Genomic DNA, 24,337 nt, shown 5'->3' on the forward strand with positions numbered 1-24,337 from the left:
AGGGATATTGTCAGGAGTATTGTTTTCGGGGAGAAAAAATCAGTAAAGTAACAAATTTGTGTTTTTCAAAGGAATGCACCATCTTCATGGCATTTTACATAGACATAGGTCTCTGTCAGTCATAACATTACCATGCTTTTCCAAACCTCTACATACTGTTTGATAACTTGCCTGTTAAAGTGTATCTCAATGTCCAGTGTGCTTTTGTACTTTACCGACCTAGAAAACAGGATAAATGATGAGAAAGACATGGCTTTTCCTTGAAGAGTTACGAGAACGCGCAGGTGTTTTGATCATTAACAGTCCCAACACAAAAAGACCACGTCAAACTGCCCCCTATAGGCCAACTGTAGTAATTGTCCTTCAATATTGAAGTATCCTTCAAAATTAATTATCAACCCCAAATGCAACCATACATTTTGTATGTGTCACGCCTATTTGGAGACACAAGTAGCCAGTCTACCTTATAATAATGGTTACCACACTGAAAAAATATTCACAAATTGGATTATGTATATTATCTCTTGAATAATGTATATTACTTGGCCTATTGTTCATGCAAAGCACGAGTTACATCAATGGATGTCCTGCATCAACTTTAACAAAATTTCAGTACAAACTAGGTTCCTGCAAAAAACTTTGATATTAACTTGACTTGTTTTTTCACTTCATGGAAAAGTCTGCCCAAGATACCATTAAAATGGGGTATGGCTAACCAGTGGTGGCACTCCATTTTGAGGTGAATCTTCAGTGACTCACGAGTGGAATTGCCTCAATGACTTCATATTTTCAATTTGTATGTCTGAAATGCACGCTCTCAGGATCAGCAAAGTTCTTTTTATGGCAGACAGAGTACTGGCAATAGTTTCTTCAAGTTTTATAATTAGGCCCATGTTTATGACAGGTTATGTTGTCTTGGTTACTGTCATGTTGTCATAAAAAAAACACTGACAGGTTGTTGTCTCAGTTAAAGTCAAGTTGTCATGACAAAGACATCCCAAACAATGTCAACCTAGCATAAAAAATGACATCAACCGAATGACACCTAATGACAACATTCAAAAACATTCAAAATGATTCCTTCATGTGTCATGTCATGGTTATGGCAGTATCATGACAGTGTCATGTCACTCTTATGCACACCCCTTCAAATAAAGTGTTACCAACTTTTCTCAACCGTTTTTACGTGGAGTATTGTGTGTAGGTTTTAGCGTCCTGCTGCATTGTGACAAAATATGGAAAAGTGGACGGGTCTGGATACATTCTGAATGCACTGTAAATGTTCAGTCACAACTACAATATTCTACATGGCCATGAGGCAGAGCAATGAAATGGCCGCACATTTACTGTAAACACACACACACACACACACACACACACACACACACACACACACACATGCATGTTTGTGTGTGTGTGAGTGTGTGTATGCAATGTTCAACTATATAGGATGATTGGATACTGTGTCCGAGGAATTGGTCCGAGGCACCTCTGAATGTAACGTGGAGTCACTGCCTTAAAATAGAATGTAGGAAATGGTAGTTTTAATCCAAATAGACATGTTGAGGTGTAACAGTCTAAAAGCTGCCTGGTTTAAGGAATGCCACTATGTGAGTCATGTGGACATTGTGTGCGTCCGTGTGAGAGAGAGGGGGCCATGCAGGGTGCTCACTCATTAGACATGGTGAGAATGCTAATAGGATATATGGGTCTTTTTCAGGTCTCTCACTATAGGGTGACTACACTTAATTCCCAAGTAAAGGAAATACCTACCTAGTGTCTTTGTAGGGCCATTGCTTTGTAGCCATCATTTGCTCTTATGTTTCCATTATTTTGACAGTTAACTCCTTGAGAACAGCTCCTCCTACTGAAGGGGTCTGTGCACGTTTTCAGTGCCGCTGATGTGTGTGTGGTTTACTCTTAGAATTCCACGAGGCGTTAAAATGTAAACCAGTATAATCCAAAATCGCTGACACCATGACGACAAAAAAACAGTTCATGAGGAAGGATTAAAGTGTTTGTTTCTGGACTATTCAACACCAGTGTGTAGGAGTGGTGGCGATGTAGTGACGGTGTAGTGACGGTGTAGTGACGGGGAGGTTCACTGAACACACTGTGTAATGCTGGCTGCCAAGGCATCTCCAGTCCCCAGTACCAAAGCCTGTGGAGAGCCTGCCATGGTTTTAAGGACTCCTTTAGCGGTTGACAGTTGTAGGGGAACAACTTGAGCGATGTGCATGTTTGTGTGTTGGCCAATATATTTCCAAACCTCCTATCTGGAGAATTGGTCAGAAATCTGCTTGGTGAATTGTCTTGTGCAGCGTTGAGCAGACAGTGGTTTGTCTGACTACACAGATGGGTTTGTTTGCCTGTTCCTATTAGTCTCCTTTCCACGGCATGACTCATGATTCCTCTTCATCAGCTTTCCAGAAATTTCTAGATGTCTGTTTTTGCAGAGCAGTTGTTTACCTTAGTTAGTGGAATCCACTCTTTTTCGTTTATAATTCTGCCCTGCTGTCTTGATATTTCACTTGGTGTTTGTAAAGATAGCAACAGTCGTTAGGCTGTGGCACTTGAAGGATCTCATTCTGGGGCTCTTGGTCTTGGTATTTAATTTCCACGTCGAAGGAAAAGGACTGGGTCACTCGAGCCTTACATTCAGGAGATGTTTTTGTGGAATCCAACGGAACCAGACCTTTTTGGTGTTTGTGTATTATGGTACCTTGTTTTATTATGGGGAGCGTTTAGAGTTCACAAATCCTTACGCTTGTTTCTGTCTCTCTAAAACGACCCACATTACCTGTTCTGCTAATGCACATAATAAATCACCCACAAAGACGACATATTAAAGAAAACAGCTGGGGAGGGAATACTGAGGACTGCACAGACAAGCCCGAAACCCAGCAATGAACAGTCAGCATGGCTTAAAATAAAATACTGTGATTGATTGTCTTGCTTACATAAGACTGCATTTAAAGCACTTAGCCAACTGTTCCTTTATGGACCTGGTCTGTCTGATTTGATGTAATGAAGTTGATCTAAATGTCTGCAGATATGCTCTAATTTGAATTGAAGAGGTTGTCCACTCAAAAAGATTACGGAGGGAAGCGTACCTCTTAAGCTCATTAAACCCACTTCCATCTTTGCATTCAAACTGAAAAATGTTTCTTTTGATTTATAATGTCCATGCCGATATCTGCTTGTTACATTTTTATTTTGAGTCCATCACATTGACCGTTATTTAGTTATGGATGTGCCAGTGCTGCTACTTCCTGCTGGTCCGTTTACAAGTTTGGTGTGTAGAAGACCCCTGGATAAACACACTTTTTTAATATTTCGTTTTTTATGTTTAAGTAATAAACAATTTTTTTTAAAACAACCAATAAAGTAGCTGCATAGCTTAGTGTACTGCAACAACATGCTAAATGTAAAGCAAAGATTTCTCACGTTTTCCAATACAATTGGTCTTTTAATCTTAAATTAAATGTATTGTTATCAGTTGGTCATTTATTTGGAAATGGCACTTTTATTTCATGTGGGCTTAAAGGGTACACTTAATTAAAAAGCACCAGCCCTGAGAAAAGTGTACTTAAAATACAATACCTATTTTTATATATCTTGGTAAAAAAAAAAATCTTTAAACTAATAGTGTTCCTAATAAACATGGTTACTATGTATTGAAACAGTGTTTTTTTTTTTTCTTTCTTCATTCAAACAGCCTATAGTACCTTACAGTTAGGCCTCATTTTCTAATGAGAGGAAATATTTTCCTTTTAGACGTGATGTCTAAAATAAATAATGTCTTTGCTAGGGGCGCAAATACTAATTGATCTTGTTGATAATTTAAAGAAATAATGTAATTGTCAATTCTTAATCACAAGAAAATGTAAATATGCTGGAGGCTACACCAGTGGAAAGTTGTGTAAGACCCAAGTTGGCAAAAGTACAGGAACACTTTTTACATTGAGGAAGTCAAATAAGACCACAAAATGTGCTGTGCTGAGCTGTGTGTCACGGGTGATCATTAAAATGTTGTAAGCGGAAATTGTCAGTGATCGGTCCTTTAAGTAGACCTACTTGTGGGTTTACTTGGTGCGTTTACCGTAACACTTGTTTGTGATTTCAGATAAAAAAAATAAAATTGAACTGTAAGCGTTAATTTATATGGAGAATTATGGGTTTACTTGCAGGGCACACAGAGTTTATAGAATTTAATTAGAAATATTAAAAACATCCTTAGTTTGGCTCTAATCAAGGAACTGAGGAGGAGGTTAGTGTTAAAAGGAATGAAGCCCTGAATAGCTACATTAGATTCATTGCTAGCGTTGTATCACTATAAGCCTACCTGGTAATCCTCTGATAATGCTGATGAAAATGTTTGAAGACAAAGTGAGTGTCTGACTATTGACTCTTTAGAAAGGCTTGAGCAGTCTCCGTTATGAGTGTTCCCATAATCCACCAAACTGTGCTGCATCTTTCTTGGACTACACCAGTGCTAATGTCCTTTCAAATAAACTCTGCATTATCCTGCATGTTTTGTCGTGGTAGTCGTGTGTCTGGTATGGTCCTGTCAAAATACTGATCCCCACACCTTGAGTGGTGCCAGGCCAGCCAGTGCTGTGTGATGTGCTGCTTTGAAGCGGTCTGACGTCCAGTAAACGTCTGCTGCAGGCTCCAGCGGGTCTGCTGAGAGTACGCAGTGTTTATACGGAAGAGGAGATTGATCCCCTGCACTCAGAGCCTTATGACCAGGTCCAAGCACGACGCCAACACAACAACCACGCGGAGGCCGGCTCCTTTAGTGACCCTGCCCCCACTGTCGCCTCAGGCCCCAGGCTTCCATCTTTAGTCTGTCTTCAGATCAGTCTGATGGTGTGGTGACGTGATGGCAGAATTATTAGATTTCCAATGCCCTATTGTTTATTATCACAGTTCAGATTTGCGTTGGGTCTTGTGGTCGGTCTGACATACCTACTAAAACAATGGGGCCGGCAGAACAGGAAGCAGAACCATGTCTTCTCTTTTGCACTCCGAAGACGTTGTCTTGGTGATACCCTTTCCCTCCTGAGTCAGTTGTTTGTGGCCTGTACTGACTGGTTAGAAGTGCAAGTCATCATGTGTAGTTTATTTTCCCCAGTTTCACAGGGGGATCATTAAAGTAGTAATCCACCCAAAATCACGCATTCCTATGATATATATATATATACCGTTTAAAAGTTTGGGATCACTTATTAGAAATGTTTTCCATGATAACATCCATGAAATGAGCTTGAATAGGAAATATAGTGAAATTAATAGGAACTATTGTCATTGACAATGATTTTTAATAGAAATATTAATTGTCCTTCAAACTTTGCTTTCGCCAAAGAATCCTCCATTTACAGCAATTACAGCCTTGCCGGCCTTTGGCATTGTATTTGTCAATTTGTTGAGGTAATCTGAAGACACTTCACCCCATGCTTCCTGAAGCACCTCCCACAAGTTAGATTGACTTGACAAGCACTTCTTACGTAACCATGTGGTCAATCTGCTCCCACAACAGCTCAATAAGGTTGAGATCCGGTGACTGTGCTGGCCACTCCATTAGAGACAGACTATAGACAGACGGGTTCTTTCCTGAATAGTTCTTGCATAGCTTGGAGCTATGCTTTGAGGCATTGTCCTGTTGTAGTAGCAAACTTTTCCACCAGACTAATAAGTGTGAAATTACACGTAAGCTCAGCTTTACAAATAACGTAACTCCATCAGAAATGATGGAACCATTTTCATTAGAATACAGTTATCTCCCCAGCAGAACGCATGTCCTCTATGAAAAATGAAGTTAGCCAGTGGGTTCCCAAAAACGTCCTTCCTATGAGCTGAGGCGTAACGATTTAGAAGCGACGGGGACTGTTTTCATTAAGGTGGCCCTTTGTCTACCTATTGCTGCCTCATTTCTATCGATAATCACTAGTAACTAGCGAGTGGTTGTGAGATAACCCCAGTTTTTCTTTAGTTATGGATCTTTTGAAATGCCCTTAGCATGTTTGCTGTCAATGCTTTTACCATTAGCCCAGAATGCTACAGTATTGTTAATGGCTGGATCTAGTTAAGAGTTGGCGATGACATGTATTGGCGATGACATGTATTGGCGATGACATGTATTGACGATGACATGTGCACGGATGACATGTATTGACGAGAGCTCAACAATCAATCAGGGCGAATGGCACTATGACTAGTCCACCCGCTTCGCATAATTTCATATGAATCGGTAGCAATCAGCAAGTCGATTACCCATTCAAACCGTTTGTCTCTGCAGCTGGTCTGTGACCACAGCAACTCATCAGTCAGGGTGGTGGGGCCAGCGTACAGGCCTGTGGGATTGCCCTCACCTCAGCACCACTCACTAAAAGCGTCGACATCGCATTGCCCACGCAACACACACTATGGTTGGGATTTTGTCAGCAGTGGTAAGGGAGGGCCTGGATGCTGATTTCTAATGGCGCTATCTCAAATAACCTGACTTATCTCCAGTAGCCAGGATATTTATGCAGAGCCCCAGAACTTCAATATATGCTTACAAACCAGGGATCTGCTGTGTAACTGTATATTTGTTAATAATTTCCTGGAGTGGCAGAACCTTTTTCATCAATTGGCCTTATCACCAGAGATGAGCTCGCTGCATGTACACATGATATGAAGGATGCTGTGATTTAATTCACCAAGTTGGGCCTAGGCTCCCTTTCAGAGGATCTCTTTGAACACCTGGCTGGTTTTGTTAGAACTTAAAGCTTTTGTATAGCAATGTCTGTCTAGCATGTCTGTTTTTTGCTTTCTTTTCCTGATATCAGCTTTGTTGCCTCTGTTAAATATGTGTTAAACATTATTTCCTTTTGTTTGTTCTGTGTGGAGGCAGCCAGGCCGAGCAGGTTTGTCAGTTTCCTGGTTTATTTATTTCAACAACATACTGCTCCCTCAGATGGGGGCTGGGTTTTCAATGCTTGTGTGTGTCATTACACCATGTGGCCTTCTGTCATCAAATCACAATTTGCTCCCTTGTCATTGTTTTTGGCAAACAACAAATGGGTAAACTGCCTGTTAATGCTGGTTTGATAGCGCTGCAAATTTTGTAGCGGCACAGCCACTAATTTCTAGACCACACAGCAGCCCTGGTTAATTAACAAAGGAATTTTTGGCCAGAAATGGGGGACCAGGTTATGCCTGTTATTGCCATCTACATGGATGGTATGAATTTCAGGCTGTTACCTGTAGAAATAACATTAGCCAAGCCCATGGTTAGGCTACCCTGTTTCTGAAGCGCCACAGGTACTTCAAGATGTTGTCCAAACGTGGCACCACACCAGTCCAAATGATTCATTCCGTGATTTAATGTAACATGCCTAGTCTTCTAGAATGGTGTTTGAGTTGATGTGCTTCCTGGCACATGTGGATGAGTCAACATTTCCACATGTGATCTAATACATGTTCCATTTAAAGTTGAACATAATTACAAAGTGCTGAAGCATTTTAAGACAACAAACTGCTACTATACTATATACTATACAACTACAATGGACTGCTTAGTTAGGTCACAGAAATAATGGTTTCTTTGATTGCCAACTGCCTTGTGGCTTTTGTAGTTTTGGCGGTAGGATGTGTATGAAATAATTGTGGGCCAACTCTGCAGGCGTTATGTCGGTCTGGAACACCACTACGGTAGTTGAATGTCTGCGTGCGCAAACGTTTGTTCTTGGTTAGTCAGGCTGTGACTAATAAATTGTAAAGAAACTGAATGACCTTACGCTTAGGGATTTTTTTTCCTTCGAAGGATTCCATGTTTTTGAGATGGGCTTTTCCACCCTACTCCCTTAATCATCTGCTTTCCTCTCACTCTCTCTCTCTTTCTGTCCCTCTCGCTTTGTCTTTGTGACTTCTCCTCTGTCTGAACAGATGAGAGGATCTGTTCTCCCCCATTCCTGGTTCTGAACACTGAGTTTGGTCCAGACACGTTGGAACAGATTCAGAAGCATGGACTCACATTCCCCTTCAGTAAGTCCCCCCTTCCTGTTTGATAGAGAAAAGGGATTTGTCACTCGACCCAAATGATTACACATATTCCTTCCTCCTTTTAGCATGCAGGGGTTGCCCTTAACTAAACTTTAAACAAACCTCTTTAAACAAAACATCATTTTAAAGCAGATGGTTGTTGATGTTGAAATAATCTTGTCTTGCGAGGTGGGTTTAGCACCAAGGTCATTGAGGAAGTGGCGTTTCCGTACTAACATTTGTAGTCTTTTTTTTCTTTGTCTTCATCTGTCAGTTTGCAAAACACGAGTGGCCCATGGAACCAACTCCCACGAGGTAAGTGTCTCCAGGGTCATGGGTCACAGATTAGTCACACCCTAGACCATTAGCGAAATCCCCTATAATGCATTGCAGTGTTTCTAACCGGATAATCATGTAACATGACTATGTCAACCAACACATGTTGTGTCAGCCGGGCCAAATCAACAGACTGTGGTCTGAGCCTACTTCAACATTGATACATGACTTTGAACAACTAAAGTGCGTGAACTGGTTGGGTGTTTTGGGCAGGATAATGGATGTAATCACAAATGTACACATCTGACCTTTTCTGCCTCTCCTCAGATGGCCATCATCTTCAGTGAGGAGGACCTGAAAGATGTGAAGCCTCCGTGTGTCATCCAGAGCTTTATCAACCACAACGCAGTGCTCTATAAGGTGTTCGTGGTGGGGGAGTCTTACACGGTGGTTGAGAGACCTTCCTTAAAGAACTTCCCTGCAGGACCATCAGGTGAGGAACAGACCCAGGAGACCTCTGGATGTTACAGCACGTCTGTCCTCTTGACAGACCCACTGAAAGACTGTCTGAAGGCTTTTTATAAGGGTTCTGTGGTGTGTTTGGCTGCTTGTGTTGGCCTTTTTTCATAGAACAGTCTAAGTGAAACAGATTTAGAACGACATAATACAGTAGTTTTGGGTATCGGACGTTAAGTTGGCAATCAGCTCTTGGTTTAGGTTGCGGTAATGTGAATGTGGTCTTTTGCCCTGACTAGAAGCTTCTCCATTTGCATGCTTACAGTAAAAGCCTTCATGCAAATCAGTCTGGACTGAAACAGAATTGTCATGCAAAGTGTCCGGGGTCATGCCATGTAAGCTCAGTACAATTCATGCCCGACCTACCATGGTGTCACACCTCCCATATCATACACGGTCAGTGAGTGCTGTCTAGGCCCTCCGTTTAGTCTGTATAGAGCTGGATTATAGACATGAGTAGGTAAGAAGGAATGGATGAGGTGAGGGGGGTGGGGGCTTCATTTAAAGTAACTGCCCATGTTTCTGGATTTATGAAATAGGTAGTTTATTACTACCTAAAAACTATACTTACAATAAGTGGAAGATTTCCTTTTAGATGTATTTAGTTCAAAAGCATTTTTTTGAGAGTTGGAATGGTTTGGACATAAGCAACAAGAGAATGGTATGCGCGTGTCTACCAGTCATGAAATATACATGAGTGCAGGTAGCTTGGCCTGCCCGCCATCCTCTTGACCCCTGATATGCCAGCTTCTGCGCCTCGTACTGTATAACACTATTGAGGTGGAGTTTTATGTCACATTATTCTTTGGCAGCATTAAGGTATAGGATGACTCACAGCATTATTTAGATTTTAGTTATGAGTGAACACTTGGTCTCATTGTTGTGAAAGCAGGCTTGGTGTCAAGAGAACGTAAGTTTCCATCCCACTTCCCTGGTTACCAGCAGAGGTGATCTGAGACTAGGATCCTCATTAGCATTCCTGAGAATTATGTGTAGCTGCCACTTTCCCCCGATTACCGAACTCTTGTTTCTTAGTGTTAATGATTACAAACAGGTGCCTGGTAGTGAGGTTGTAACATGAGGACTGTGATGACTGTGTAGGGCTGGACGTCAGTGATGTTGTTAAGGAATTCCCATGCTGAGTCAGATGAAAGATTAGATGGGTTTTATCTGTTTGGCGGTGGCTAAGCTGTGCTTTATGAAGGCCATTGATGTAGTGCGATTTTTGACCAGTTGGAACACAGAACGTCGTTGTATGATCGTTTTAAACTAAACTGGGTTAACGGATGGAGAGGTTTGTTTTTAAGTGTCAATTTATCCTCGTCATTTCTTAGGCTGTACTGTGGTTTTGGAGTTTGTTTTTCTAATCGTCTGACGGTTAGGATGATTGAACAGACCGTGGTAACACAGCCCCTGTCTATAGGAATGGTAAAGAAGCTGAGGAAAGCCTGGATCTTGCTTGTTGGAGGGAGTAGATATCTTATCTAACACTTCATTTACTCTATGGGATTTCTGGTAATGACACATGCACACAAGGTCAACTGCACCCAATGCATGAATGCTTCAAATGTACACCACTGTTCAAAGGTTTAGGATCACTTAGAAATGTCTTTGTATTCAAAAGTAAAGCAAATTTGCTGTCCATTTAAAATATCAAATTAATTAGGAATACGGTGTAGACATTGTTAATGTTGTAAATGACTATAGTAGCTGGATATACAGCTGGAAACGGCTAATAAAAAATAAATAAATAGAATATCTACATAGGCGTACAGAGGCCCAATTATCAGGAACCATCAGTCCTGTGTTCCAATGGCACGTTGTTTGCTAATCCAAGTTCATCATTTTAAAAAGCTACGTGATCATTCGAAAACCCTTTTGCAATTATGTTAGCATTGCTGTAAAGTGTATTTCTGATCAATTTGATGTTATTTTAATTGACAAAAACAAGGACATTTCTAAGTGACCCCAAACATTTAAACAGTAGTGTATGTTAACATCTAAAAATGGTTCCCAGTATTTTTTTAAGATTGCGCTTAAACTTGAATGTGATAATGGTATACCTCTTCATTAATTCTTTGTGGTTGGTGTTCCATTGTTTCGATCGACTAGTGTATTGCGCCGGACATTTGTCACTCAAATGAGTCTTTGCTACCTCCTAGTGCCAGAGATTAGAACTTCACTTCCATGACAATTTTTGGGTCAAATGTGAAGATGAGAAATTCACGTTATTTGACAACAGTAATTGTTTTTTTCCATTACAGACCGAAAAGCAATTTGTTTCAACAGTCACAACGTATCAAAGCCGGAGTCATCTTCAGACCTAACATCTGTAAGTTGAAAATATGAACATGTTGCATTACGTTACTTATTTTTATTAATTAACCCAATTCTCAGTGTTATTAAAATCCCTCAGTACTGTATAATCCGACTGTTTTCATTCTGCCACAGAGGGACAACGTGGAGGGGTTGTCCCAGCCACCCAGTGATGATGTCATCAGAGAGCTGTCCGGGTCTTTGCGACGGGCGCTGGGTGTGTCTTTGTTTGGCATCGACGTCATCATTAACAACCTCACGGGCCAACACGCCGTCATCGACATCAATGCATTCCCGGGTGAGTGGTCAGGTTTGCTTGGTTTTACGAATTTTATTTGAAATGAGTGATTAATATAATGCGTGTGTGAGTGACATGGTCATCTTTGGAGAGTGGTTTTGAGGCCTCTCAGAGAGTTAGCTCAACGGTGATGTCATCAGCACCCTATCACAGAAAGGCTAAGGCTGTTGCTATGGTTACACTGTTTTCGGATTGCACTCTTATTGCCACTTTTGACGGTCAGAGTGTTATGGAATGGTTGTGAGCTAATCCCTACTCTCAAAAACATTCACCAATGCCTTAACGACAGAAGATAGGCACTCAATACGTCCTGATAACTACAAGACTACAACTACTATTACATGTTTTGTTCACTGTGCTGTTACCATCGGTTACCCACTGTTTGGAAGGTTAAATGAGAATTACTCAGGGAATTATTAAGACTAACCCTCTTCTACCTTCAGGTTACGAGGGTGTCCCAGAATTCTTCAACGACCTCCTGACACACATCACCAGTGTGCTCCAGGCTCACGCCCCCGACAACCCCCAAGCCAGTGGGCAGCCCAAAAGCCTGGCGTCCAGCCAGCCCCCCAGCACCATGGTACCAACAGCCCCCGCCCCAAGCCCCCCAGGCTGCTGCAGCATGCTGGGGAAAGAGGCAAGCAGCAGCCCCTGGATTGTGGACGGGGATGGGAGCCTGAAGGGCCCCCGCCAGAGACTGGGCTGTAACTCCGCTATGTCCACCAACTTCCAGCAGCACTGTGTGTCCACGATAGCTACCAAGGCTTCCTCCCAATGACTGCCCTTCTCTTCCCCCGTCAGACCGCCCCCTGTTCCACTCCCCAACAAAAGCCAATGATAATGGTGACCGTAATGAATATTAGTTATAATAATTACAATAATAATTATAATATATCTGTAATCAAAACAACTTTTCCTATGTAGATATTGATGATGGTGATTGGGTGTTGGATATTCTTCTGCCTTTTTGTTGAATGAGACTTACAGCTCTGCTACACTACAGTCATTGGCGTCAGGCTTTGCCATCAGCCATTAGAGAATGTTTGAAATGAGTGAAAGCTGCTATGTTGTCCGTGTTGTTTTCTCCAATGGCAGCGTCCAAGCTCAAGTATCCCCCGCGTTTGATTCTCGTTGGCTGACCTGCAAGTTTGTTCTACTTTGGGGAATTGATATGAGGAAAACGCTTTTTGGGTTGGGTTCTTGTGTAGCAGAAAGAACGTCACATTGACAAATTGCTGTTGGCAACACAACGTGTGTAGTGCAGCTGAAGTGTTATAGTACTGTAATGTGAACTTTTGGGAACTCTGCTTAACTGCTGGTTTAGTTTCTCTCTATGTTAAATATCTGAACATGTGGTCCACTTGAGGGCATTGGGTGAATGACCAAGTCTGACCTTGTGCCCCAGACACGCAGGCACATTCACAAAACATTTCCTGCATTGAAACTCACCAGTGATGTGTGCCTGTATTGTGATGTTCACCACTCTGTCATACATGGACTTTAGGGTAGGAGGGATGTAGTACTAGAATCTTGCCTGGGTATTAAACACTCCACTGGTTTGGAGCAGCTGCCTGTGCCGATGGCACTCAGACTGACTCAGAAGAGCTCACTTGATCATTTCCACAATTACAAGCAAGTCATGAGGATCTTGAGCCACATTTTAATAACATGAAATAGCTGACTTTCCTGTGTGCCATCTAATTGACAATGCGCTATGTGTAGTGGAAGGCTGTTCTCCTGTTGTGAATTTTATAGTCTTCACAACAGCAAAAACAAAAGTAGATTTGATAATATTAAGATATATGTAGCATGAAAGGCTGCAAAGGCCTTCTGCATAGACCGCTGATCACAGCTGATCTAAACATTTGTCAACAGTAAAAGAAAACACTGGCTAATGTTTATAAAGACGTTTGCGTGTTTTTCAGATGTGGTTGATGTTTATACAGGAGGTTTATGTGAGTACAAGCCAGTCCATGTCTCTGTGTTTTATAACTTGATTTCTGTTGCTTCAGCCATGCTGAAAGATGAGGATCACATTCCGTTTGTGTATGTGGGTATTTTCAAGAAGAATTCCAGTGCTTTAGTGGAAATGAGTTGAGAGTCCGACACAGGGCTAGTTTATGGATTTGAAATGACCTTTGAACTGGGAACTCTGTCCAATCCTCTCGCTCCATTACCATTTGTTGAAAGCTCAGTTGAAACTCTGGGCCTCTAATACATTGTTCAATTGGTATAGTGATTGTTACGCCACTAATTTCAAATTGAGTGATATATATATAGAATATATACTGTATATTTAGCCAACTAAATCAACATACATTATTTTTGTGACCATGAAATTAATTGTCTTGATTACAATGTTATGGATTCTTTATTTTCTTTGTACTTTCAGCCTTATTGACAGGACAATTGCAAGCACACTGCTGGCATCTATTAAACAGTGAAACAGCCTGTAGTCCTTCGGTACTCTTCTAGCTGGTTCCCACTGAAGCCAAACTCCCCGTGAGAATATTGTGCAGCTGCTGTGTCCTTCTGGAGTGTCACAATGAGGTTAAAAATAATACAAGGGAGGAATACCATTTTTTTTGCTCCCAATGTTCACTGTGAGACATCCTTTTTTTAATTGTTTTGTTAATGTCTTTGACATGACGTTTCCTAAGAGCAATTTATTTTATTGAGATTTTATGGGGAAATGATTTTTTTTATATATATTGGAGAAGAGTGAGGGAAGATTTAAATAAACAATGGATTTTTGTCAGACAGGTAGTGAAACGGATAGTTGGCAAATGAAATCTTCAGAACAGCAAGAAGAGTGAGAAGCATACAGTTGCCTCTGCATTCACTCCTATAATCCAGTTGAAGATCAAGGAAAAGACTGCAGGACTCCTAACTCCATGTAAAAACTATTGGGTACTTGAAGTGCTGCTTTATTGTAGACTAGCCCTAGAGAAAGCATTTGTGAATACAGTAAGTAGTCTAGCAAACAAAACTTACCAGAGGTTACTTAGCCCTTAAAGCAAAGTAGCCCCTTCCACCTGCAGCCTTCTGGGATATGAGTTGAGTAGCAGTCATAGTTGTAGCCACTAGATGGAGGTGAATTTGCTTAAACCATAGAGATGGCAGACTCATCTGTGTAATGTGTGCCATTACAGCATCACAACTGAGCACAATTGAGGCTATCTTGATGTCAAAGTACTACATTTTGTTCGTTAGCTGATGTGTCCTGATGATCCGATTGGAGTTATGATCACTTGACAAACGAGCTATCAGCCAATGTAGTTGAAAGTCCATCTAGTTGAGATTGAAATAGTGTATGCCTTCAATAGTGATGTCTGCGCTATAGCATTCAGTTATTTCCTTTAACTGTCTCTATAGCTTTAAACTATTTCCTAACAATGGGCAACTCAATTGGACACTACTCTGTTAATTGGCTGAATGCTCCCAACTAATAGTTGGCTCATTTAAAATGGGGAAGACCTCCATGGCAACATCCTGGCTAAAATTGATTAAATGGATCTAGAGTCCTCAGTCTAACCCAATGGTAGCAGTGCTTTGAAAAACCTGTGTGGGTGAACAGTGACTGAGAGGGTGTGTCCTAACCAAGCCATGCCCAGTATCTTGTGGAAATGCTGACATCCCTGTAGACCACTATACTGCGTGTCCCTCATTGTGTTCCTTATTGTGCTTTCAAGTGGGAAATATTACCCCTACTAACTACCTTGATCATTTCTCCAACTCTGACAATGTCATTGTGATCTCAGCTTCCACCTGAATGTTTACTCTGAAATGTTATATATAGTGTGTATATATGTGAATGTATACAGTATATAATACACATTCTGCATACATGGTTTTGTAAAAGTTCTCTGAAGAAAGAATCTAATCCTCAATTTGTGATCTTTTTTATTAATGGCTAAAACAACCAGGCAAAAATAAACCTGAAAGATAAAAACAACCTTGAGTTGAGTCATTTCTAAAAAGTACAAAACATTTTTTACAGGATGAAAATTGCCATTCTTCAATTACCTTTAGATCTAAAATGTATGCATCCAGGTATCATGGATTTTAAATTTTCAACTACTTTAGTCTTAGCGCATTTGGCCAGATGAGTTTAATTAGGCCTCAATGCCAGTTTTGCTTCATGGCAACCCTCCAATCAGGGACTGATTAGACCTGGGACACCAGGTGGATGCAACTAATAAGGTAGGACAGAAGTCCCATGGAGTATTGGGTTTCTCACACTTGATAGGTACCTTGCTTCCGTTTTCATACATTAATACAGGACACCTTGAAGAAATACCACAACAACTTATCCATCCTTAAATGATTTTGCTGTCAACATTTACTTTTAGCCATTGTGTTTGCAAAAGATAGTGAGAATATAAAAAAACGAAAGACCCCTCCAATCACCCTAGGAAGACTGAACACTACCCAGCCTGCAGATGTTTATTGCTTGAGCTTTTTTGAATTACATTTCATGGAAATAATGGTTAAACAACAGACAACATAGACACATTTAAAAAGACTTGCGCAAACACACACACGCACACTTTTTCAACAACAAGATTATACTTTACAACATGGGCACTTAAGAAAATATATATCTTTTCATAATTTGTCATCTGTACATATGTCATATTTACAAGCACATTTGAGAGGTACGCATGTCTCAGTATACAGCCGGTCAGTCGCCCCTCCCTGTACAAGGACCTGACAGGGTAAGAGCCTCTGGATTCAGCGGCACGCTGCTGGACTGGCCAGCAGGCCCAGGATGGTGGACAGACAGTGCAGCTTCTCCTTCACAGGCTCTGGCAGCTTCTCGTTCTCCTTGTACCTTGAGCAAAATACACAGGAACATGTCAGCAAAAACGTGTAGACAACAACCCCTGCTCAATCCACCTGGTATTTATGAAAATGACCAGACCGTGTCGAATGACAGCGTGGTGGAGCCCAGCCCTGTGCGTTTGTCACTGGGGGACTTCAATGTGCTGTGCTAAGTGCCCGGTACCTGGTGGTCCGTCCCTCTGGAGACGTGTAGATGATACAGGAGACCCCCGCCTGCACCACCAGCTGGGAGCCATCATTGAACTGCACCCACACCTCCCCACTGGTCAGCTGGGAGGCCCAACCAATATTTGGCACAAACACAGACTTGAGCACCTTCCCCGCGTTGGTGGCGTGGTCGAGACTGACTGTCAGCGCGGTGGTTTTCTTCATACTGGCTGAGGTGAAGTCGGACCCGTTGTAGGAGATCATCTGAAGATTGACAGAGAAAGGAAACGCTCCCGTTGTGAGTTCATTTGCTCAACAGGAACTCGTGGAATATACCGGTTAGAAGGACAAACCCACAGAGGGAGTGATGCGTGGGGGCTGGGGTGGTGACACCCCGTCAGCAGGGCCAGGTTGGGACAACGAGCAGGAGGTGTCTGGGGTGGCAGGCCTCCTGGGAGGGACAAAGAGGAGCAAGGTCGTTGACTCCGGGAATGGGAATGACAGTCTTCAATATCTCAGAGGCTAAAGTACGACTGCTTGCTACGACATGGTGGGTTATATTTCCAGCATTAGCACTGATGACAGATAACCGTGTCTCTCACCTGCCAATGGTGATGGGGAAGAATGGGGTGCTCTTGGCACTGTGCTGCTCTTCTGCAGTGATGGCCGCCTCTAGAGATAGACACATTCTGTGGCCCTCGTCAGACAGTTCCACGTAGACCCTGCTCTCTGGGCTGAGGCCGCTCAGACCCACCTCCCCCTTCACCGTGTACGACTTCCCAGTCTTCTCCACCACCCGGACCAGCTCCGATGTCAGGTGGGTCTTTGCTCCTGTCACAGCAAGAGGGGAGTCGCTGGTCAGGACAATATAGATTAACAGTGTGCGGCCATACGTTTTTCAATCCAAGAGGAGGATAACCCCTTCAACGTCACATCAGATTAATGCTAGTGGTCAGTACCATCGTAGAAGCAAACCTCCAGGTCTGCCTTGGGGGAGTTCTCCATCAGCATACATTTGGCGTACTTGGTGTAGAGGGTAACCTTGGGAGTCTTGGATTTCACAAGCTGCACAAACTTGGAGGCATACTGGTATTTCTTCCAGTACTTCTCTATGGAGGACAAAAAGAAGACAACGATTAACATTCCAACTTAGTGCAGTTTACAGCTGATGGTTGTAATCACGTCACTGTCTGGTAGAAGTGTACCTGGTAGGTCCTCATAGCTGCAGATCAGTATGTCTTCAGGAGGAGCAGGGGGGTGGTCTAGCACAGGAAAACCCTTCCCCTCATTTGGCTGGAATATAGTGACCTGCAGGAGTATGGTGGAAAGGCGGACATTAGTGTTTCGCCATTATTTTAATCAATCAAATGTATTTATAAAGCCCTTTTTACAACAGCAGTTGTCACAAAGTGCTTTTACAGAAACACCCGGCTCACCAAGGAGCAAACAACAGTAGGGTGGAATTCTAGTGGCTAGGAAAAACTCCCAAAGAAGGCCGAAATTTAGGAAGAAACCTAGAGAGGACCCAGACTCAGAGGGGTGACCAGTCCTCTTCTGTCTGTGCCGGGTGAGATATTAAGAGTCCAATTGGAATAATTAATACATGCATGTGGGCTAAATACAGAGTCTAAATACAGAAGTATGACCAGATGAACAAGGACAGAGACAGCAACGGGCCCCCCAAACCAGGTACTCCGCAGGTGTGGACCAGTACCTCATGTCCTCCTAAATTGTAAAACAGGAGGAGACTGGGAAAATCCTCCTATCAACAACGATTTATAGTGGAGAAGGAGAACTTAGTGGGGAATGAGAACTGACCCAATCCCCCAGCACAATAGTATAGCAGCGTAAGACCTTGGGACTGAGACGGGGGGGGTCCGGCGACACTGTGGCTCTACCCGGGGGAGGCCCCGGACAGGGCCAAACAGGCAGGAAATAAATCCCCCCACATTGCCAGGCATCAACCAAAGGGACACCCACCAACCGCAACCACCCTGAATGAGGGCCGAGTATTGCCAGCAGAGTACAGCCCAATTGCACAATAGCACAACAGAGAGACAACAACAAGCCAGTGACTCTTCCCCCGAAAGGCATTGGAGGGAGGGCATCCCAGTGGCGACGAGAGCCCATCTGGCAAGACAGCAAGGGTGGACAGTATCAATCCTACTGGTCACCTTCACGCCCCCGGGCCAGGCCACACCTAATCATAAACCGTGCTGTAGAGATGGGTTTTTAGCAGACACTTGAACATTTGCACTGAGTTTGCATTTCTAACCTTAATTGGCAGATCATTCCACAGTAGTGGAGCTCTATGAGAAAAGGCCCTGCCTCTGGCTGTTTGTTAAGAAATTCTAGGTACTATTAAAAGGCCTGCATCTTGCAATTATAGGTTACGTGTAGGTAAGTATGGCTGGATCATTTCAGCAAGGTAAGTAGGAGCACGTCCATGTATTGATTTACAGGTTAACAGTAAAACCTTAAAATCAGCCCTAACCCTGACAGGCAGCCAGTGGAAGGACGCTAGTACAGGAGTAATGTGTTCAAATTTTTTTGTTCTAGTTAGGATTCTAGCAGCCGTGTGCAGCACTATTTGAAGTTTATTTATTGATTTGTCAGGGAAACCAGAGAGAAGAGCATTGCAGTAATCTAGTCTAGAAGTAACGAAAGCATGGATTCGTTTTTCTGCATCAGATTTTTGCAATGTTTCGAAGTTGAAAATAAGCAACTCTTGAGACATATTTTATATGTTCTTCAAAGGAGAGGTCAGGGTCAAGGGTAACGCCGAGGTTTTTTTTGTTTTTTTGGAAACGACCATACAGCCATTGAGGTTCACAGTGAGATCTGTTAACAACACTCTGTTTCTTGGGTCCTAAAACAAACATTTCTGTTTTTCTTGAGTTTAAGAGCAAGAAGTTCTCTGTCATCCACTTCCTAATATCTGAAACGCATGCTTCCAAAGTAGCTAATTTTGGGGCTTCTCCATGCTTCATTGAAATATATAACTGTGTATCATCAGTAGAACAGAGGCATCATATATAGTGAGAACAATAATGGGCCCAAAACCGAGCCTTGAGGAACACCAAAGCATACCTTTGACTTGTCAGAGGATATACCATCCACACTAACAAACTGATATCTTTCAGATAAATAAGATTAAAACCAGGCTAGAACATGTGCACGTAGCCCAATATGGGTTTCCAGTCTCTCTAAGAGAAGAGAGTAATCAATAGTGTCAAAAGCAGCACTAAGATCAAGAAGCCACAGGACGGATGCAAAACCTTTGTCTGAGGCCATTAGAAGGTAATTTGTTACCTTCACGAGTGCAGTCTCAGTACTATGATGGGATCTGAAACCGGACTGGAGCATTTCATAAATGTTATTTGTCTTCAGGAATGCATTCAGTTGTTGGGAAACACATTTTTATGAGATTATAGAGTGAGTTAGAGTGTTAAATCTTTCTAAAACGTAAAGTTCCTAGAACTCACCATCAAACCGTCGCAGGATATCCTGAGGACCTCTTTGACCCTCTCCTGAGCGCCCAGGCCCTTGAGCAGCTCCATACACACCTCTCCTGTGTCCAGAATGCTCACCTGGGGAGGAGACCAAAAAACAGCTGTAGAGCAGGGAACCACAAGACTGTCACAGTAAGACCTGTCGAATATCCCAAGGGGGCATCTTTGGGCTGTGTCCCTCTTACCACAGCGTTCTTAGTCTTCTGTCTGATCGGCTTCAGTCTGGCGGCACACAGGGGAGGGAGCACATTTCTCAGGGACTTCTTGTCATTTTCTCCACTGGGTTTAGACAGACTGTGCAGCTCTCCCACAGGACCTGGCTGCTCGTTCTCCCGGTAAGACTCTGTGTTGGAGGGGTGGTGGAAGTGAGGACCTCTACCCGCTGGTTTGTCGCTCCAGGAGTTATGTACACCGAGAGGCTCCCTTCCTCCGCTGCTGCTGTGAGAACTGGCATCGGTGGGCCTCGGTAACGGACCTGGAAATCCCGGTAAGCCAAGAACAATGTGTGAACTTTAAGCACTGACTTGAGCTTTAAAACCTTTACATTGTGATTTCACATTTGAGAAACGGTCTAGAAAAGGGCAGGTGTACGATACCTTCTTTACTGAACCAATTCTGTAACCCTTCTGACTCCTTTAGCTGGAATGGTTGCTGTGTTGAATATAAACACCGTGGACTATAAAGGAAACATACATGTATTGAAGGAGTCTAGAAGACACGGGGATGTTAACAGACGTTACACTGTGTTCATCACACGGACGTCACACCGTACCTGCTTGGCTGTTTGACAGGCGGGGATGGGAGGCGTCCACGCTCTGCAAAGGGCGGTGTTGTGTCTTTATAGCTGGAGGAGACAGGAAAGGCCAGTCTCCCCAACCCAGTAAGCGTCTCCTCAGAGTGGCACCTCTCCAGCTCACGGGTGGAAGTGGCCGAGGAGCTGGATCGGTCCGAGGAGTGAGCCCTCCGTAGGTAACGGGAGTGGGGCCTTCCATTCCCCCCGCCTGGAGCTGCCCTGCTCCTGCCTGCTCTGTCGGGGTGCTGCTCCTGCCAATGGTCAGGCCCGTCAAGGCAGGCGTCGCTGGATGGCCGCGTCAGGGTGGGGACAGGCGTCATGCGGTTAGGCAGGGCGGGTCCCATCCCACGCCTGGCTCTTCTCTGGAGACGGCTACTGCCGGAGCCAGATGAGGCGCAGGCTGTGGAGATGGTGGCGATGCCGCTGTCCATGGAGCCCGGTTCCCCCAGGCTCAGCTCCTTGGTCCTGGCCAGCAGGCTTTGGGTCATGAAGGGGTGGTCCAGCACGGCAGACAGGCTAGGCCGCTGTCCAGGGTCCTTCCTCAGCAGCTGGTGGATCAGGTCCTGGGCCTCCTGAGACACGTGGCTGGGCATGCTATACTCCCCGAGGACGACCTTGTTCAGGGTGTGCTTCACTGTGTCTGTGTCAAACGGGGGCCGGCCCATCAGGAAGGCGTAGAACATGCAGCCCAGAGACCAGACATCAGACTCCAGACCATGGGCACTGCGGGTGGCCACCTCTGGGGAGATGTAATTGGGTGTGCCACACATAGTGAAGTGCTTGTCGCTGGGGAGCTTTAATTGGGTGGCTAGGCCAAAGTCAGCTATTTTTAGGTTCATGTTGCTCGACAGCAGCAGATTAGAGAGGGTCAAGTCCCGATGCATGATGCCATGTGTATGCAGGTATAGCATGCCTTTCACAATTTGATGCATGAAGTGCCGTGCTGTAATGTGAAACAACAAAAACAAACCACTCACAAAAGGAAAATTGTCCAGACATGTTAACAGTCTACATTTCCAGTTAAGAGATTTATCACTGGTGGAAAAAAACATTCACTCACCTTCATCCTCGGAGAAGGGCACCTTCCTTTCTTTCAAGTATCGACTCATCTCTCCATTATGGCACATCTCCAACACTAAGTACACATAGTTACTGTCTTCAAAGTAATTGTACAGCTGCAGAAAATCAAAATGATGAGTCAATTTTATATCAGGGTGAATACAGTTGTGTAAATGTAAATAAAAGTTCCCGGACTCAGATTAACTCCAGGATACTATTTCTATGTGACTGTATGCAGTTTGATGGATGGTGCAAGGTAATTTCATGAGCCTATACAAAGCAACACTTAACACATTTGAACATTGTACTCAAAGACACAAAAATATATTAATGTAAAGAGTTGAAATGGACTAAAATGTATCCAAAGCCAACACTTTTTAAATTATTATTATTACCATCAAAAATTGAAAAAGAGCTTGATATTACCTACTGGGTTATCCATTTAAATCAGATTTCACCATTGCATCAATCATGCCATAACCAGCCAACACACACCTACCTCTAGAATTGATGGATGCTTCAGTCGACACTGAATCTCAACTTCATTACTCACTCGCTGGACCATACCTGCTTTATGCATGGCTTTCTTGTCGATCTGCAAAGAAAAGGGAACAATAAGGTGATTGTCCTGCATGGATGTGCTGTGATTGTAGGAACAACACAATATCCATTTAACCCGTTGTAGAATATAAAAAAGTATACATGAGTGTTATAATACACATGTTTAGTCCTTTGGTAGTAACCAATCTGTTTTCCACAAAGAGAAGCTGAGCGCTATCAACAGACAGAAACCTGTCTGGACTCAACAACCGCCCACAGAGGACCCCTGGGAGGGAGGCTTAAGGTAACGAACAAGGCTCTGCTAAACGCACCACCTAGTAGTGAAATGGTGATCATGATTCTGATGATCAGTGCTAGTGTTTACTGTGTAGGATCAACAGTCAACACCTGAGATTTTTCTGTTTGTAATTGTCAATAACAAACAATTTTGAGCTGCTGTGCTCGACTAAAATTTTACATGTTTCTGTGTTTTTATAGTTCCCTGGGGAGCAACAAGCACATAGCATTATCCATAACAGGGTGCCTCAACATAGAGATCCTATGTGAATTATTTTCAAATGTCTTTTAATTCCTATTTTTACTTTTAATCATGAAGCACTGTGATGTGGAATTCAGCTAGCTAGCTATAGCATTATCAGAAAATAATTCTTACCATTTTAATTGCCACCTCCAAGCCAGTGTTCACTGACTTTGCCCGGTAAACACATGCAAATGATCCCTTGCCAAGGAGGGTAAGAACTTTGAAATCCTATAAGAGATCGAAAGGGAATCCTGTCACCAAACAAGCTAAAAAATCAACAACAACAACTAAGCTACTGTAAATTATGACTATCTTAACATTATTGTAGAACTACAGTATTTGCCTGTCTGTCTTCGGACGTTAAGTTACCTCAATCTTTAGTTTCCCAGTTGTAGATAACATTTTCTCCTCATCTTCACGGACTTCGCATTTAATGGTACCGGCGTTAGTTGCCAGGTTTTGAAAGAAATAATGTAGAACTTTGTCGAACATATTCGATCTGATGAGTGTCGTGTACTGTGGCGGTCTAGACGGACCGTATTGCCCAGCACAACAGACGTACGTAGTTAGGGTAATCTAAGTAATAACGTACTCGCTATAAACAAAACACCGTTAGCCAACTGACAGCAGTAAATAATCTAACGCTAGTCACAGCTGTCTCCATCATATGGCCAACCAAAACCTTCAATTATCGCGGCTGTCTTCCCGCTGAAGCAGTAATTGTGCTCCCCCGTCTCCAGGCAACAACACACCGCGATGCGGTGAGTCGCTGTCTCAAGAGAGACAAAAACGACTCCGCTGCTATAGCAGAACGGTACTTGCTGCACATGGTGTCAGTCTGCTGTGCAGTTTTTACCAGCACTCGACTAGTCTCTAGAGACGACTGTGTTACTTAACTGCTTTGCAAAAACAGTGCAGTATCTAACTAGCTAACGTTAATAGACAACATAAACGGGTAGCTAGAGAAGTCGGCGCAACTTAATCGAACTAAAATGATGTTATGAACTAACTAATTACCTACGCTAAACCTTCAGTAAATAACAACTAGATAGCTAGCTACTGACTTGTAGCTATCTAGCTAGGACGAAAACTCACCTCGATTTTATCACCGATTGAAACACTCATCTTGCTTCTTGATCTTTCCAACCGTTTCAAAACGATGATTCAACGCATGTTTATTCGTTTGAACTCCTCAGCGGATGTAATCGACCTTCGATAAAACAAGTAAATGTTGGTATTTTAATCCCCTCCAAAACTTTCTCCTTTCTTCCATTTTGAAAATATCCGCCCGTTACTCTCGGCGTCACGTGACTGTACACGTCATATGGCAACAAGCGAATGTGGTCGCAAATACACTTCGAAAAAAAGTGACTGAAGTAGAAATTCTACCATTTTGCAAAAGTCTGTGGCACGTTAAATATAATTTGAAGGTCCAATTTGCACATAACATTTAAATTACATCAAGA

At 43.0% G+C, this 24,337-nt stretch overlaps 2 protein-coding genes across 2 annotated transcripts in view; one reads left to right on the forward strand and one right to left on the reverse strand.

Moving 5' to 3' along the window:
• The window catches only part of itpk1b (inositol-tetrakisphosphate 1-kinase b), a 55,879-nt gene extending 40,490 nt beyond the window's left edge, over positions 1 to 15,389 (forward strand). The window contains exons 6-11 of the mRNA XM_010878856.4: positions 7,933 to 8,031; positions 8,303 to 8,343; positions 8,632 to 8,797; positions 11,085 to 11,152; positions 11,272 to 11,434; positions 11,878 to 15,389. Of these exons, the coding sequence (XP_010877158.1) occupies positions 7,933 to 8,031; positions 8,303 to 8,343; positions 8,632 to 8,797; positions 11,085 to 11,152; positions 11,272 to 11,434; positions 11,878 to 12,212 (872 nt within the window). The 3' untranslated portion in view covers positions 12,213 to 15,389. The remainder of the gene's footprint in view (positions 1 to 7,932; positions 8,032 to 8,302; positions 8,344 to 8,631; positions 8,798 to 11,084; positions 11,153 to 11,271; positions 11,435 to 11,877) is intronic.
• A 477-nt stretch (positions 15,390 to 15,866) lies between these two features.
• Positions 15,867 to 24,185, reverse strand: plk4 (polo-like kinase 4 (Drosophila)). Its single transcript, XM_010878855.5, has 14 exons — positions 23,967 to 24,185; positions 23,004 to 23,099; positions 22,290 to 22,385; positions 21,792 to 21,906; positions 20,711 to 21,674; positions 20,535 to 20,614; positions 20,124 to 20,413; positions 19,912 to 20,016; positions 17,632 to 17,734; positions 17,386 to 17,535; positions 17,029 to 17,257; positions 16,784 to 16,877; positions 16,443 to 16,690; positions 15,867 to 16,268 (listed from the first exon to the last, which is right to left on the reverse strand). The coding sequence occupies exons 1-14, from the start codon at positions 23,994 to 23,996 to the stop codon at positions 16,169 to 16,171; spliced, it is 2,700 nt and encodes an 899-aa protein (XP_010877157.2). The 5' UTR covers positions 23,997 to 24,185; the 3' UTR covers positions 15,867 to 16,168.
• Positions 24,186 to 24,337: the final 152 nt, after the last annotated feature.

This window comes from Esox lucius, chromosome 15 (genome assembly GCF_011004845.1).
Source record: "Esox lucius isolate fEsoLuc1 chromosome 15, fEsoLuc1.pri, whole genome shotgun sequence".
NCBI lineage: Eukaryota > Metazoa > Chordata > Actinopteri > Esociformes > Esocidae > Esox > Esox lucius.